This window comes from Oncorhynchus clarkii, unplaced genomic scaffold, assembly GCF_045791955.1.
Source record: "Oncorhynchus clarkii lewisi isolate Uvic-CL-2024 unplaced genomic scaffold, UVic_Ocla_1.0 unplaced_contig_11735_pilon_pilon, whole genome shotgun sequence".
Lineage (NCBI taxonomy): Eukaryota > Metazoa > Chordata > Actinopteri > Salmoniformes > Salmonidae > Oncorhynchus > Oncorhynchus clarkii.
This window is the reverse complement of record NW_027258513.1, coordinates 3,911-18,062: the sequence shown is the minus strand read 5'-3', so window position 1 is coordinate 18,062 and position 14,152 is coordinate 3,911. Positions and strand designations below refer to the sequence as shown.

Below are 14,152 nucleotides of genomic sequence, written 5' to 3'. Positions count from 1 at the left end.
GCAGACTTTGGGAAAATTAATATGTGTCGTTCTCAAAACTTTTGGCCACAACTGTACTAGCAAATACTCACCTTTAACCTGTAGCTTGACCTCAAAGCAGCGTTCATTTTGTCCCATCTGCAACCTACATCTGTACCATTGGCTGTGACTGTACTCCACCATGGAGAGAGCCAAAGATGCATCTCCTGAACTGAGATTCCCTCCAAAGCTCACCCTTTTTCCTAGGAATGTTTGGTTGGAGATATCTGTAGGGTATTGAAGTATTTGGATCTCACTGTCTCCCTTGATCTCTGCCCAGGCCACTGATGATATTTGAGTATTTCCTGTTGTCATGTTCAACAGGCAAGGCAGGGTAGCTATCCCGTTGGGTGCTGCCATAACTGAATGTAGAATTTTGCATTCTTTGGAGGAGAGGAGAGGCTTAGTCAAACAAGGTTTACTCTATTTTTATTTGACACTTACATAGAAAGAAATGGAATATATAATTTTACCTTTCACTTTGAGTGATGTTTTTCACCATTACACAAACACTCAAATCTGTTATGGGATTCTATCATTTTATCAGAAATGCTGACAATTGATATACTTTAAGTATATTCGATCAAGAGCTTGATATGAGGTTCTGCAGCTGCACACACGTTTTTCACCAACAAATGGACAAGCCTATGGATCAATCAAACCTTTCTTTATTCCTTACAATGAAACCTGTATAACCCAGTTCATTTGACATTCAGTTTTTACATGAACAGATTGGATCCATAACGTAATTGCCTTCAGGGCAGATCTGAAAAAGTCTTGCGTTGCGGTGGTCCACTCTCTTTGGGCTCCTGGTCTTTCCCTTTCTCCTCAAACATCAAGATCCTTCAGCAGAGAAAAATAAAATAACAAATTATTACACAAGTCATGTAGCAAAAAGACATATAACCTTAAAGGAAATACAGTGGATTACAAAAGTTCAGAATCGTATTCAGAAAATTCATTTCAGGTCGAAGGTAATGCCTTCATTAATGTAGTGTCAGTTTCCTTCTAACTTACAGTCGGAGTATGGAATTCCTCTTCCCTAGCATCATATTGAGAAAGTCTGTGTAACAGAACGTGTCTCGTGCAGCACCGCCAACCACATCTGACATCATCTTTTTCAGCTCCAAGTGAGTCTTTGCCACACCCAGCTTCTCCAACATGCGCTTCAGCCCCATCATGTCTGTGACACAGAGATAGAGAGAGTGTCACGTTCGTCATATGAATGAGACCAAGGCGCAGCGTGGTATGCATACATTCTTTAACAATATAAGAATGAACACTGAACAAACTAACAAAGAACAAACCGTGAAGCTAATACGGATAATGCAGACAGGCAACTAAACATAGAATAAGAACCCACAAACACAAAAGGGAAATGGCTACCTAAATATGATCCCCAATCAGAGACAACGATAAACAGCTGCCTCTGATTGGGAACCATACCAGGCCACCATAGACATATAAATACCTAGACCTACAAAACCCCTAGACATACAAAAAGCCTAGACAATACAAAAACTAGCATACCCACCCTGACCTAACCAAAATATAAAGAAAACAGAGATATTAAAGGTCAGAGCATGACAGAGAGAGAGAGAGAGAGGCTGTGACAAAGATTGAGCCATCCATGTGAACTATGTTGTCCTCATGATTAGCCTAATCTTGTTATTCATCATGATTGTCATAAAAAAAGAAGGCAATTTTACCAATGTCTCCTTGGTCATTGAGATCAAATTCCATGTATTTGTCTGTAAAACAATATAGAACACATTACAATGATTATGTTATTGTTGATTCATTCAATAAGGAAACATAACTGTCTGATCAATGTGCAATTAAAAGACTTGAAATCTCACTTTTAAACATTTCCAGTTTTGAGCTGAGGTCCTCCTCCTCTGCATATTTAGGATCTGTGAGAAAAACCTTAAGAATAGAATACCACAAGGCAGACATTGAGATTAGATCGTGTCAGTGGTGACCTGTCATTCAGCCACACATTTTTAGCAAAAAAACAAACATATTTTGCATGTTACTTTGGCATTAGTATGTGTCACATATCAGTTTGCAAACAATGGAAATTTGATTTATTTCACCTTTACTTAACCAGGTAAGCTAGTTGAGAACAAGTTCTCATTTACAACTGCGACCTGGCCAAGAAAAAGCAAAGCAGTGCGACACAAACAACAACACAGAGTTACACATGGAATAAACAAGCGTACAGTCAACAACACAATAGAAAAAAAAGAATGATGATGATGTGCAAGTAGAGATACTTGTGTGCAGAAGAGCACAAAAGTAAATAAACACAATATGGGGATGAGGTACTGTAGGTAGATTGGGTGGGCTATTTACAGACTATGTACAGCTGCAGCGATCTGTTAGCTGCTCAGATAGCTGATGTTTAAAGTTAGTGAAGGAAATATAAGTCTCCAACTTCAGCGATTTTTGCAATTCGTTCCAATTACTGGCAGCAGAAAACTAGAAGGAAAGGCGGCTAAAGGAGGTGTTGGCTTTGGGGATGACCAGTGAGATATACCTGCTGGAGCGTGTGCTATGGGTGGGTGTTGTTATCGTGACCAGTGAGCTGAGAGAAGGCAGAGCTTTACCTAGCAGAGACTTGTAGATGACCTGGAGCCAGTGGGTCTGGCGACGAATATGTAGCGAGGGCCAGCCGACTAGAGCATACAGGTCGCAGGGGCTTTGGTAACAAAACGGATGGCACTGTGATAGACTGCATCCAGTTTGCTGAGTAGTATATGGGAAGCTATTTTGTAGATGACATCGCCGAAGTCGAGGATCGGTAGGATAGTCAGTTTTACTAGGGTAAGTTTGGCAGCGTGTGTGAAGGAGGTTTTGTTGCAAAATAGAAAGCCGATTCTAGATTTGATTTTGGATTGGAGATGTTTAATATGAGTCTGGAAGGAGAGATTACAGTCTAGCCAGACACCTAGGTATTTGTAGTTGTCCACATATTCTAGGTCAGAACCGTCCAGAGTAGTGATGCTAGTCGGGCGGGCGGGTGTGGGCAGCGAACGGTTGAAAAGCATGCATTTGGTTTTTACTAGCGTTTAAGAGCAGTTGGAGGCCACGGAAGGAGTGTTGTATGGCATTGAAGCTTGTTTGGAGGTTTGTTAACATAGTGTCCAAAGAAGGGCCAGATGTATACAGAATGGTGTCGTCTGCGTAGAGGTGGATCAGGGAATCACTCGCAGCAAGAGCGACATCATTGATATATACAGAGAAAAGAGTCGGCCAAAGAATTGAACCCTGTGGTACCCCCATAGAGACTGCCAGAGGTTCGGACAACAGGCCCTCCGATTTGAACCAGGCGAGGCAGTCATTTGAGAAACCAAGGCTATTGAGTGTGCCAATAAGAATATGGTGATTGACAGAGTCGAGCCTTGGCCCGGTCGATGAAGACGGCTGCACAGTGTTGTCTTTTATCGATGGCGGTTATGATATCGTTTAGTACCTTGAGCGTGGTTGAGGTGCACCAGTGACCAGCTCGGAAACCGGATTGCACAGCTGAGAAGGTGGGATTCAAAATGGTCAGTGACTGTTTATTAACTTGGCTTTCAAAGACTTTAGAGAGGCAGGGCAGGATGGATATAGGTCTATATCCGTTTGGGTCTAGAGTGTCACCCCCTTTGACGAGGGGGATGACCGCAGCAGCTTTTCAATCTTTAGGGATCTCGGACGATACGAAAGAGAGGTTGAACAGACTGGTAATAGGGCTTGCAACAGTGGCGGCAGATAGTTTTAGAAATAGAGGTTCCAGATTGTCTAGCCCAGCTGATTTGTACGGGTCCATGTTTTGCAGCTCTTTCAGAACATCTGCGATCTGGATTTGGGTGAAGGAGAAGCTGGGGAGGCTCAGGCAAGTAACTGCGGGGGGTGGGCGGAGCTGTTGGCCGGGGCTGGGGTAGCCAGGAGGAAAGCATGGCCAGCCGTAGAGAAATGCTTATTGAAATTTTCGATTATCATGGATTTATCGGTGGTGACATTGCTACCTAGCCTCAGTGCATTGGGCAGCTGGGAGGAGGTGCTCTTGTTCTCCATGGACTTTACAGGGTCCCAAAACTTTTTGGAGTTAGAGCTACAGGATGCAAATTTCTGCCTGAAGAAGCTGGCCTTTGCTTTCCTGACTGACTTTGTGTATTGGTTCCTGACTTTCCTGAAAAGTTGCATATCAAGGGGACTATTCGATGCTAGTGCAGTCCGCCACAGGATGTTTTTGTGCTGGTCAAGGACAGTCAGGTCTGGAGTGAACCAGGGGCTATATCCGTTCTTAGTTCTACATTTTTTGAAAGGTGCATGCTTATTTAAGATGGTGAGGAAATTACTTTTAAAGAACGACCAGGCATCCTCGACGGATGGGATGAGGTCAATGTCCTTCCAGGATACCCGGGCCAGGTCGATTAGAAAGGCCTACTCGCAGAAGTGTATAGATATATAAGATATATCATGGAGTTAATAAACATGGTCTCTTTTTTGTTTTCTTGAGAAAGACAGCTCCAAAATGTAGATGTTTCAGCCTATCTCAGTGCTTTCTGTGGTGGTTGGACAAGCCAGCAGAAAATATGAAGCGTTGCACCATGATTAGTTCAGTGTTCTGTTACTCATGGGGACACTACATTAAGTCTAAAGGTAGAGCTAGTAAATTCAAGCCACTTGGGTGCTGCCATTGAGTTACATTAGATGTACCCATCCAAGAATTGATCAATTTGTTCCCCATAATGACAAAGTGAAAACAGGTTTTTAGAAATGTTTGCAAAAAAAACAAAACAGAAATACATTATTTACCTAAGTATTCAGAACCTTTGCTATGAGACTCTAAATTGAGCTCAGGTGTGTCCTGTTTCCATTGATCATCCTTGAGATGTTTCTACAACTTGATTGGAGTCCGTCTGTGGTAAATTAAATTGATTGGACATGATTTGGAGCTGCGCCCCACCTGTTTTGAGACCCACATTTTTAGCACCCAAAAAAATTGGGGGGCTTGCCTGTTTCGCATGTTATGTTATTTTGGCATTAATACGTGTCACATATCAGTTTGCAAACAATGTAAAAAAATATATATATAATTTAAAGTCGCATACAAACATGGTCTTCTTTTGGTTTTCTTGAGTAAGGCAGCTCCAAAATGCAGGTGTTTCAGCCTATTTCAGTGATTTCTGTGGTGGTGGGGCAGCCAGCATAAAATATAGAGCATGATTGGCTCAGTGTTCTGTCACTCATGGGTACACTACGTCACGGCCAAGTCTAAGGGTAAAGCTCGAAAATTCAAGCCCCTTGGGTGCTGCCATAGAGTTACATTAGAAGTGCCCATCCAAGTAGGCTCACGGTCATTGGCCACAGATAACATGACGTCAAATCACGTTATATCTACAGTAGCTTTGATTGGACTGATCATATCAACATCGTACTTTCAAAATCTTAGCTAGCAGTCATCGTCATGAATCAAGTCGGCAATCTACTGGCAAATCCTTTTTAATCCTTGTCTTGTGAAGAGAAATAATGAAGAGAAATTATAGATAAAATGTATCAGTACTCATCGGCCATTGGACATAAACATTACACAACAAGTTGGGGATCGCAAATTCAACAATGAGTGTTTTGGAAGGAATCAGTGGCTAACTGCAAGCATTCCAAACCAATCATTGTCAAATAAATCATCGTGCCGCGCTCAAAACTGTTAACTTGGAACTGCAAAACCTGACTTTGGTGAGTTCAAAACAACTGGGAAATTGGGAAAAACAAGCTACGACTGGGAAAATACGTTTTGAACTTTCATCCAACTCAGAATTGTAAATCGGGAACTCAGCCCTCTTTCTAGAGCTACGACCTGAAGATCACTGTTGTCATCATGATTTTCCCAAGTTCCCAGTTGTCTTGAAAGAACCATAAATTCAGAGAATGCCAGACTTTGATGACAAAGTTTGATAACAAAATATGTCCACAAAGGACCGCTGGGCCACATTCCTGTTCAGGTGAGCACAGCACAACAAGGTGAGTCCAAAAATGTCTTGTATGCTGCTGAAAAGATTATGTGCCAGGGAGATATGTATACTGTAGCTAAGAAAGTTATACTAAGTGTATGTTATGTAGTAAGATCTTAGTAGCCCATGTACCTCACCCTAATAATTTAAAACATTTTGCCTACTGTTCTGACTTGGTGGTGCACATGTAGCCTATAACCTGTTTTTGATAAATGTTATCATCGATTACATTTATGCCTCTTTTTATCCTACGGTTCTGACTTGGTGTACATGGAGAGCACTGTAAGAACGGCCCATGTTCTGATTTCTGTCACTGTACAATTAAAAAGTGCTGAACAAATATTTATATCGACTACATCCATCCTAGCTCACTCATTAATGTCTTAATCAAAATTACGGACTGCCTCTTATCAACTTGTCGTCCCTTTATGCCATAGTTTGTACATCTCAATTGACAGTAGAAACCACATTTGTTAAAGCAAGTCAGCCATACATAGATCTTTTTTTAAAGACAGTAAATGAGGCTGAATGTACTGTTTCGCTGCCAGACAAGGCTCAGCTGATAGCCTGGTGTAGCTGTGATATTGTGCAATTAATGTATTGTTTAGTGTTGTGTATTGGCTTTGCTGGCATGCATCCCACAATTTTATTTTCCTCTACCAAGATTTACATGCTAAAATCGCCACTGGATAGTGTACATAGATAATAAGATGCTAATAATACTATAGCTAGATAATACTACCATAATAACATTTATAGACAGATGAACAACAGACCTCATTGATGGAGTTCAGTTTCACATCCTGCTGAGACTTGAGGAATCCAAATGCTTTCCCTCCTGAAATGATATGAGGATCAACTCAGAAATCGTGTTACCACTCACTTCCTTATTGGTGATCTATCCACACAACCCTCACACATTCACAGGATCTAACTAAAGATAACAGATTTGATTTCATTGATTGATTTAGCTAAAACACTTTATTTCTTTAATCAATTGTTTATAAAATCTGTGGAGTGCATATCGACAGACAGACGGACTGACAGCGTGAGATGAGACATATGACACAGAGACTTACCTTGCAAATGTTTGTCCATGTCAATCTGCTGTTATTTGGTGGATCATAGAGTAGTAAAAGGGACCAGGGGTGGATGAGCGTTGTGTCATGAACACTGAAAGTGTAAAGTATGTATCTGTATTTTGTGACAGAAGAGGAAGTGTGGGGAGTTAAAGTTAGAGTGTGGTCATTTGCTAAGTTCCCCTCTCACATCCACTCACAGCCGACGGAACAGACAGAGAACAAAGAGAGTCTATGGAGGGGACAATGAACTAAGGGGTTTGCATTTGACATATGCTAGACTAGGCTACCACAAACACTGCACACTACATTATTGTCTACATATGTTTTTTTAACTATTCAAGTTCTTTCAGCAAAACATGCAATCACTTTTCATGTCTTTTTTTATTTATTTAACTAGGCAAGTCATCAAATCCAATGTATTTATATGGCCCTTCTTACATCAGCTGATACAGTGCCTTGCGAAAGTATTCGGCCCCCTTGTTGTTGATTCTTCACAAAAAAATACAGGTTTATATCTTTATGTTTGAAGCCTGAAATGTGGCAAAAGGTCGCAAAGTTCAAGGAGGCCGAATACTTTCGCAAGGCAATGTATCTCAAAGTGCTGTACAGAAACCCAGCCTAAAACCCCAAACAGCAAGCAATGCAGGTGTAGAAGCACGGTGGCTAGGAAAAACTCCCTAGAAAGGCCAAAACCTAGGAAGAAACCAGGTTATTAGGGCTGGCCAGAACAAATTCTTATTTTCAATGACGGCCTAGGAACAGTGGGTTAACTGCCTGTTCAGGGGCAGAACGATAGATTTGTACCTTGTCAGCTCGGGGATTTGAACTTGCAACCTTTCAGTTACTAGTCCAACCACTAGGCTACCCCATATAGATTTAGGTACAAGAAAGGAATGCATATAATTATTTTTACTTAACTAGGCAAGTCAGTTAAGAACAAATTCTTATTTACAATGACGGCCTACCTCGGCCAATTGTGTGCAGCCGGATGTGATGCAGCCTGGATTTGAGCCAGATACTGCAGTGATGCCTCTTGCACTGTCTTAGACCACTGCGCCACTCGGGATGTAACATGTAACAGTACGGTTAGGCTAAGTATTGTAGAACTAATTGGATAAATGTGAAAATTACAGGGCTCCTGAGTGGCGCAGGGTCTAAGGCATTGCATCTCAGTGAATGAGGCGTCACTACAGTCCCTGGTTCGAATCCAGGTTGTATCACATCTGGCAGTGATTGGGAGTCCGTCATTGTAAATAAGAATTTGTTCTTAACTGGCTTGTCTGTTTAAATATATGTATATTATTTTAAGCAAATAACTTGTTCTCAGTCCTTGACACTAGATGGCACTGTTAAGCATATAATCTTCAAAACAACATTCTTTTTATGTGAGAAGTCAATAAATGTTTCCCCGCAAATGTGTATTCATGACCCATATAGAAACTAGGCCTTGGAGAACTGAGATTGGACTCTGAGATGAGAGACTAACTTGATAAGGAACTTCACACACTCACATGGATAATGGCACTGTTTCAGTCACACGGGTTATCAATACTTCTGTTGATCATCAGAACACAGTTTGCTGGTGAGTAGTCATTTTTTATTAAATTGCACTTGATTTAATTGTCTGAAAGTAATTTTTAGAGCAGTATGCATATTTAAAAAGTTAATATGCTAATTTGATCTATTTTTTTCCCATAATTTCCCAGGTGCTGAGTCTTGTTCTCATGTAGATGCGCCACAATTCATCACAGCTACTCAGGAAGAGGTAGCTGTCCTCCCCTGTTTCACATCAATCCACAAAGCAACCAGAGTGAAATGGACAAAACTTTCACCTAAACCTGAGGACATCTTGGTGTGGCCTGATAATCCATCTGTGGCCCATAAATCAGAACGTGTGGCCTTCGAGTCGGGAGCGGATGTTGTGGTGGCTGGAAACCTGTCCCTGTCTCTAAGAGATGTAAGGAAATCTGACGAAGGGCTTTATAGTTGCAATGTCTGGTTGGGATGGAGTTGTGTTCATGTGAAAAACATCACTCTAAAAGTGAAAGGTAAAATTATATATTCCATTTATTTCTATGTAAGTGTCAAATAAAAATAGAGTAAACCTTGTTTGACTAAGCCTCTCCTCTCCTCCAAAGAATGCAAAATTCTACATTCAGTTATGGCAGCACCCAACGGGATAGCTACCCTGCCTTGCCTGTTGAACATGACAACAGGAAATACTCAAATATCATCAGTGGCCTGGGCAGAGATCAAGGGAGACAGTGAGATCCAAATACTTCAATACCCTACAGATATCTCCAACCAAACATTCCTAGGAAAAAGGGTGAGCTTTGGAGGGAATCTCAGTTCAGGAGATGCATCTTTGGCTCTCTCCATGGTGGAGTACAGTCACAGCCAATGGTACAGATGTAGGTTGCAGATGGGACAAAATGAACGCTGCTTTGAGGTCAAGCTGCAGGTTAAAGGTGAGTATGTGCTAGTACATTCTTATTCAGAATATACAGTGCATTCGGAAAGTATTCAGACCCCTTGACTTTTCCCACATTTTGTTACATTACAGCCTTATTCTAAAATTGATCAAATTGTTTTGTTTCCTCATCAATCTACACACAATTCTCCATAATGACAAAGCGAAAACAGGTTTTTAGAATTTTTTGCAAATGTATAATAAAAAACATAAACATAAATACATTATTTACATAAGTATTCAGACCCTTGGCTATGAGACCCAAAATTGAGCTCAGGTGTATCCTGTTTCCATTGATCATCCTTGAGATGTTTCTACAACTTGATTGCAGTCCACCTGTGGTAAATTAAATTGATTGTACATGATTTGGAAAGCACACACCTGTCTATATAAAGTCCCCAGTGGTAAATTAAATTGATTGGACATGATGTGGAAAGCACACACCTGTCTATATAAAGTCCCCAGTGGTAAATTAAATTGATTGGACATGATTTGGAAAGCACACACCTGTCTATATAAAGTCTGCAGTGGCTACCAGTCATTCATTTTAATCCTTGTCATATGAAGAAAAATAATGAAGGGAAATTATAGATAAAACATATCAGTACTCATCGGCCATTGGAAATAAACATTACACAACAAGTTGGAAATCGCAAATTCAACAATGAGTGGTTTGGAAAGAATCAGTGGTTAACTGCAAGCATTGGAAAACAATCATTAGCCTGCTATTCAGTGGAGTGGCTGTGGGGTGCCAAGTCTAATATTAATGGTCTCTTTGCCTAGTTTAAAATTATAAACGTTCAACATTGGCCATGCTGTCAATGAAGCATGATTTGTGCCGTGCTCAAAACAACTGTTAACTCGGAACTGCAAAATCTGACTTTAGTGAGTTCAAAACAACTGTTAAGTCGGAACTGAAAAATCTGACTTTAGTGAGTTCAAAACAACTGTTAAGTCGGAACTGAAAAATCTGACTTTAGTGAGTTCAAAACAACTGTTAAGTCGGAACTGCAAAATCTGACTTTAGTGAGTTCAAAACAACTGTTAAGTCGGAACTGCAAAATCTGTTGAAGACTCTGGGAAAACAAGCTATGACTGTATGTCCACGAAGGACCGCTGGGCCACCTTCCTCTTCAGGTGACCAAGAACCCTATGGTCACTTTGAAAGATCTCCAGAGTTCCTCTGTGGGGATGGCAGCATCATTCTGTGGGGATATTTTTCAGCGGCAGGGACTGGGAGACTAGTCAGGATCGAGGGAAAGATGAACAGAGCAAAGTACAGGGAGATCCTTGTTGAAAGCCTGCTCCAGAGCGCTCAGGACCTCAGACTGGGGTGAAGATTCACCTTCCAACAGGACAACGACCCTAAGCACACAGCCAATAGAACACAGGAGTGGCTTTGGGACAAGTCTCAGAATGTCCTTGAGTGGCACAGCCAGAGCCCGGACTTGAACCCGATCGAACATCTCTGGAGAGACCTGAAAATAGCTGTGCAGCTACGCTCCCCATCCAACCTGACAGCTTGAGAGGATTTGCAGAGAAGAATGGGAGAAACTCCCCAAATACAGATGTGCCAAGCTTGTTGCGCCATACCAAAGACTCAAGGCTGTAGTTGCTGCCAAAGGTGCTTCCACAAAGTACTGAGTAAAGCGTCTGAATACTGATGTAAATGTGATGTTTCAGTTTTTTTTATTTTTTATGAATTTGCAAACATTTCTAAAAAATGTTTTTTGCTTTGTCCTAATGGGACAACTTGTGTGTAGATTGATGAGGGGGAAAAAACAATTTGATACATTTTAGAATAAGGCTGTAACGTAACAAAATGTGGAAAACGACAAGGGGTCTGAATAATCTCCGAATGCACTGTATCTATATTTGTCAACCATTGCATTGGCAATTTGATGTTCTATAATGATCATTTTCTACCATTGAATCAGAACAGGAGGAGAACCTGGTTGTTCGGACTTTCACCACAACTGAGCTAACAGACCCTGGTAGGTGTACAATGTTTTTCTCTTATTTGTGTCTTTTATTTATTTAAAATAACAAATCTACTGAATATATTTGTGGACATATTTATCACCACTGGGTTTAGAGGACAAGAGACACACGACAGGCTTTACACTCAGTTCAATCAAATGAGACCATGAATGACTGTCATCATATTATATTGATGCTCTACTCAGCAGTTACCTCCAGGGGGAGTCCAGAAAGAGTTGCGACGGCTACAGTTGGAACGGCTACTATAGTGGCTTCATCCATGTGTGTGATTGTCATAATGGCTCTTACGCTGGGATTGATCATTTGCCTCAGGCGCCGCAGACACTCAGGTATGTACGGACACTACTCTGGTTTATATTGACCTGGTAAAGTCAGGCTAAATGTTTTGAAACACACAGTATTATTGTATTGTGAATCTGCCTCTCTCTCTTTCTCAGATGGAGATGAGTCTGACTGGAATGCTTATGAAGATGTACAAGACCCAGGTAAGCCTGTTGATTATGTCTCATCCTGAATGTGCTCATAGGGCTCCTGGTCCACCTAAATAACGTCTTCATCTATTTTTTTCACAGCAACGGGACCCAATTGTCTGTATTCACTTGCAGATTTTGACCAGAAGGACAACCTACACACTTGTGAGTTTTTTCCACAATATTTTTGTACATTTTTTTTTTTAACCTGGGCCTCGATTCAATCCGGACCACAGTAGATCCGCGTTATAGCACAATTGGCATTTTAAAGGCAATGCTTCCTGGTACGCGGAGATAGCACTCACGGTAAAATGCATATGTCAGCTCAATCGGAATTAACCTTTAAACATCAAGCATGCTGTAAAATGCAGATCTTTTGCGATCTGGATTGAATCTAGGTTCTGGTCACTGTCTGAGTCCAGGTTACAATGTTTCTAACACCTTCAGTTCTGTAAACAATTAACATCTCATTACATTGTATTTATTTTTATTTATTTCAGTTCAATGCCAGTGAAAAGAATAATCATCTTTCAATCAACACACCATGTCTTACCGAACCATTCACAAAACATCTGTAAATGCTTTTTTTATGATATTCACCCACTTATCTTTCAACCCCTGGTATAGCCTACATAGTATTACACAATAACACTCTTATCTTTCAACCCCTGGTATAGCCTACATAGTATTACACAATAACACTCTTATCTTTCAACCCCTGGTATAGCCTACATAGTATTACACAATAACACTCTTATCTTTCAACCCCTGGTATAGCCTACATAGTATTACACAATAACAATCTTATCTTTCAACCCCTGGTATAGCCTACATAGTATTACACAATAACACTCTTATCTTTCAACCCCTGGTATAGCCTACATAGTATTACACAATAACAATCTTAGTTGTGAAATCATCAAATGGATGAGGTGACCAATTGTATTTAGCTTGATTTGATTGGACATATTCCTTTATTTGTGACCCCATGGTGGAACAACTTTTGCTGATGCTTTTCTACACCAAATGATGTGTAGTTGGGAGCTGTTCCAGACAGAGAGACATGCTGTTCTGGGGTTTTTACTTGTATTGCTAATGCTCACACACTGCCATCCTGTATTAAATAAACACACTTATCTGTTCACTCTCATGTGTTATGTGTCTTGTCTCAGTCCCATACATCTACAGAGTTTTACACTGCTGAAGAGAAGCTACCAGGTTTCATGTGGGATGTGTCTTGTCTCAGTCCCATACATCTACAAAGTTTTACACTGCTGAAGAGAAGCTACCAGGTTTCATGTGGGATGTGAAAGTCAGCAGAGTGATGTTCAAGACAGGAGGTGGGATGACTTAGCCATCAACCCCCCACACTGAGGAGTCATACTGAATGTGTTCCTGTAACCAACTCATGTCGGGGTTTTTAACTGTGGTAACTAACTGGTGATAATCTGTAGAGGTTATTTTCTTTTTATGAATTTATTTCCACCATAAAAAACAACCTGCATAGACTTGATGTCATGGTGACACTTATAATGTTCCAAAATATCAAGGGAAATCCAAACCACAAAACAATGCCAAGTACAAAGTAGTCAAATTAGATTTAAAACTCAACTAATAGCCTAAAGATAGAGGACATGACATTACACTCAGTTCCCAGCCTGCAGAAGATCATAGAAACTGTTGTTGGTTACTCCGGAAGGTTGAATTGGTTGATCTTGAATCTCGTCATAGAGATGAGCCTGCGAAGAAAAGAAGGAATGTGTAAAACCAGTTGAATTTAGTTCACCAACATGGTAAAAGGGTTAGAAGACATTTAGTCAAATTTGATGTGACGTTGTAGGCATACTCAATTGGGCTTCACTTGTTAGTGAATTACATAGTTGTGTTTTATTGAATCCTTACCATTCCAACAGGTGTCTGCTGTTCTTCTCCTTCTATAGGCAAAGAGGGACAAATGTCAGCTTTATTTCACATGAATTTAATTCCGATGATATGGCTTTCCTTTTCACTGCTGTTCATTACTGTAGGTTTCATCAAGGATGCAACATCCAAATTGCAGTTTTGTAACACACACAATCTAACCAGTGAACAAATACGTACGAGCAGCAC

General features: G+C 40.6%; 1 protein-coding gene and 1 long non-coding RNA gene across 2 annotated transcripts; one reads left to right on the top strand and one right to left on the bottom strand.

The window, feature by feature from the left end:
• Positions 1–666: 666 nt before the first annotated feature.
• Positions 667–7,227, bottom strand: LOC139397146 (allograft inflammatory factor 1-like). The gene is made up of 6 exons (XM_071144018.1): positions 7,100–7,227; positions 6,797–6,858; positions 1,878–1,944; positions 1,728–1,769; positions 1,036–1,201; positions 667–861 (listed from the first exon to the last, which is right to left on the bottom strand). Exons 1-6 carry the CDS (start codon positions 7,116–7,118, stop codon positions 774–776), a joined length of 444 nt encoding a protein of 147 aa, XP_071000119.1. The 5' UTR covers positions 7,119–7,227; the 3' UTR covers positions 667–773.
• Positions 7,228–8,551: 1,324 nt separating this feature from the next.
• On the top strand, positions 8,552–11,566 carry LOC139397148 (uncharacterized). Its single transcript, XR_011630895.1, has 4 exons — positions 8,552–8,684; positions 8,809–9,150; positions 9,241–9,570; positions 11,510–11,566. It is a non-coding gene; the product is annotated as an uncharacterized lncRNA (long non-coding RNA).
• The last annotated feature ends 2,586 nt before the right edge of the window (positions 11,567–14,152 follow it).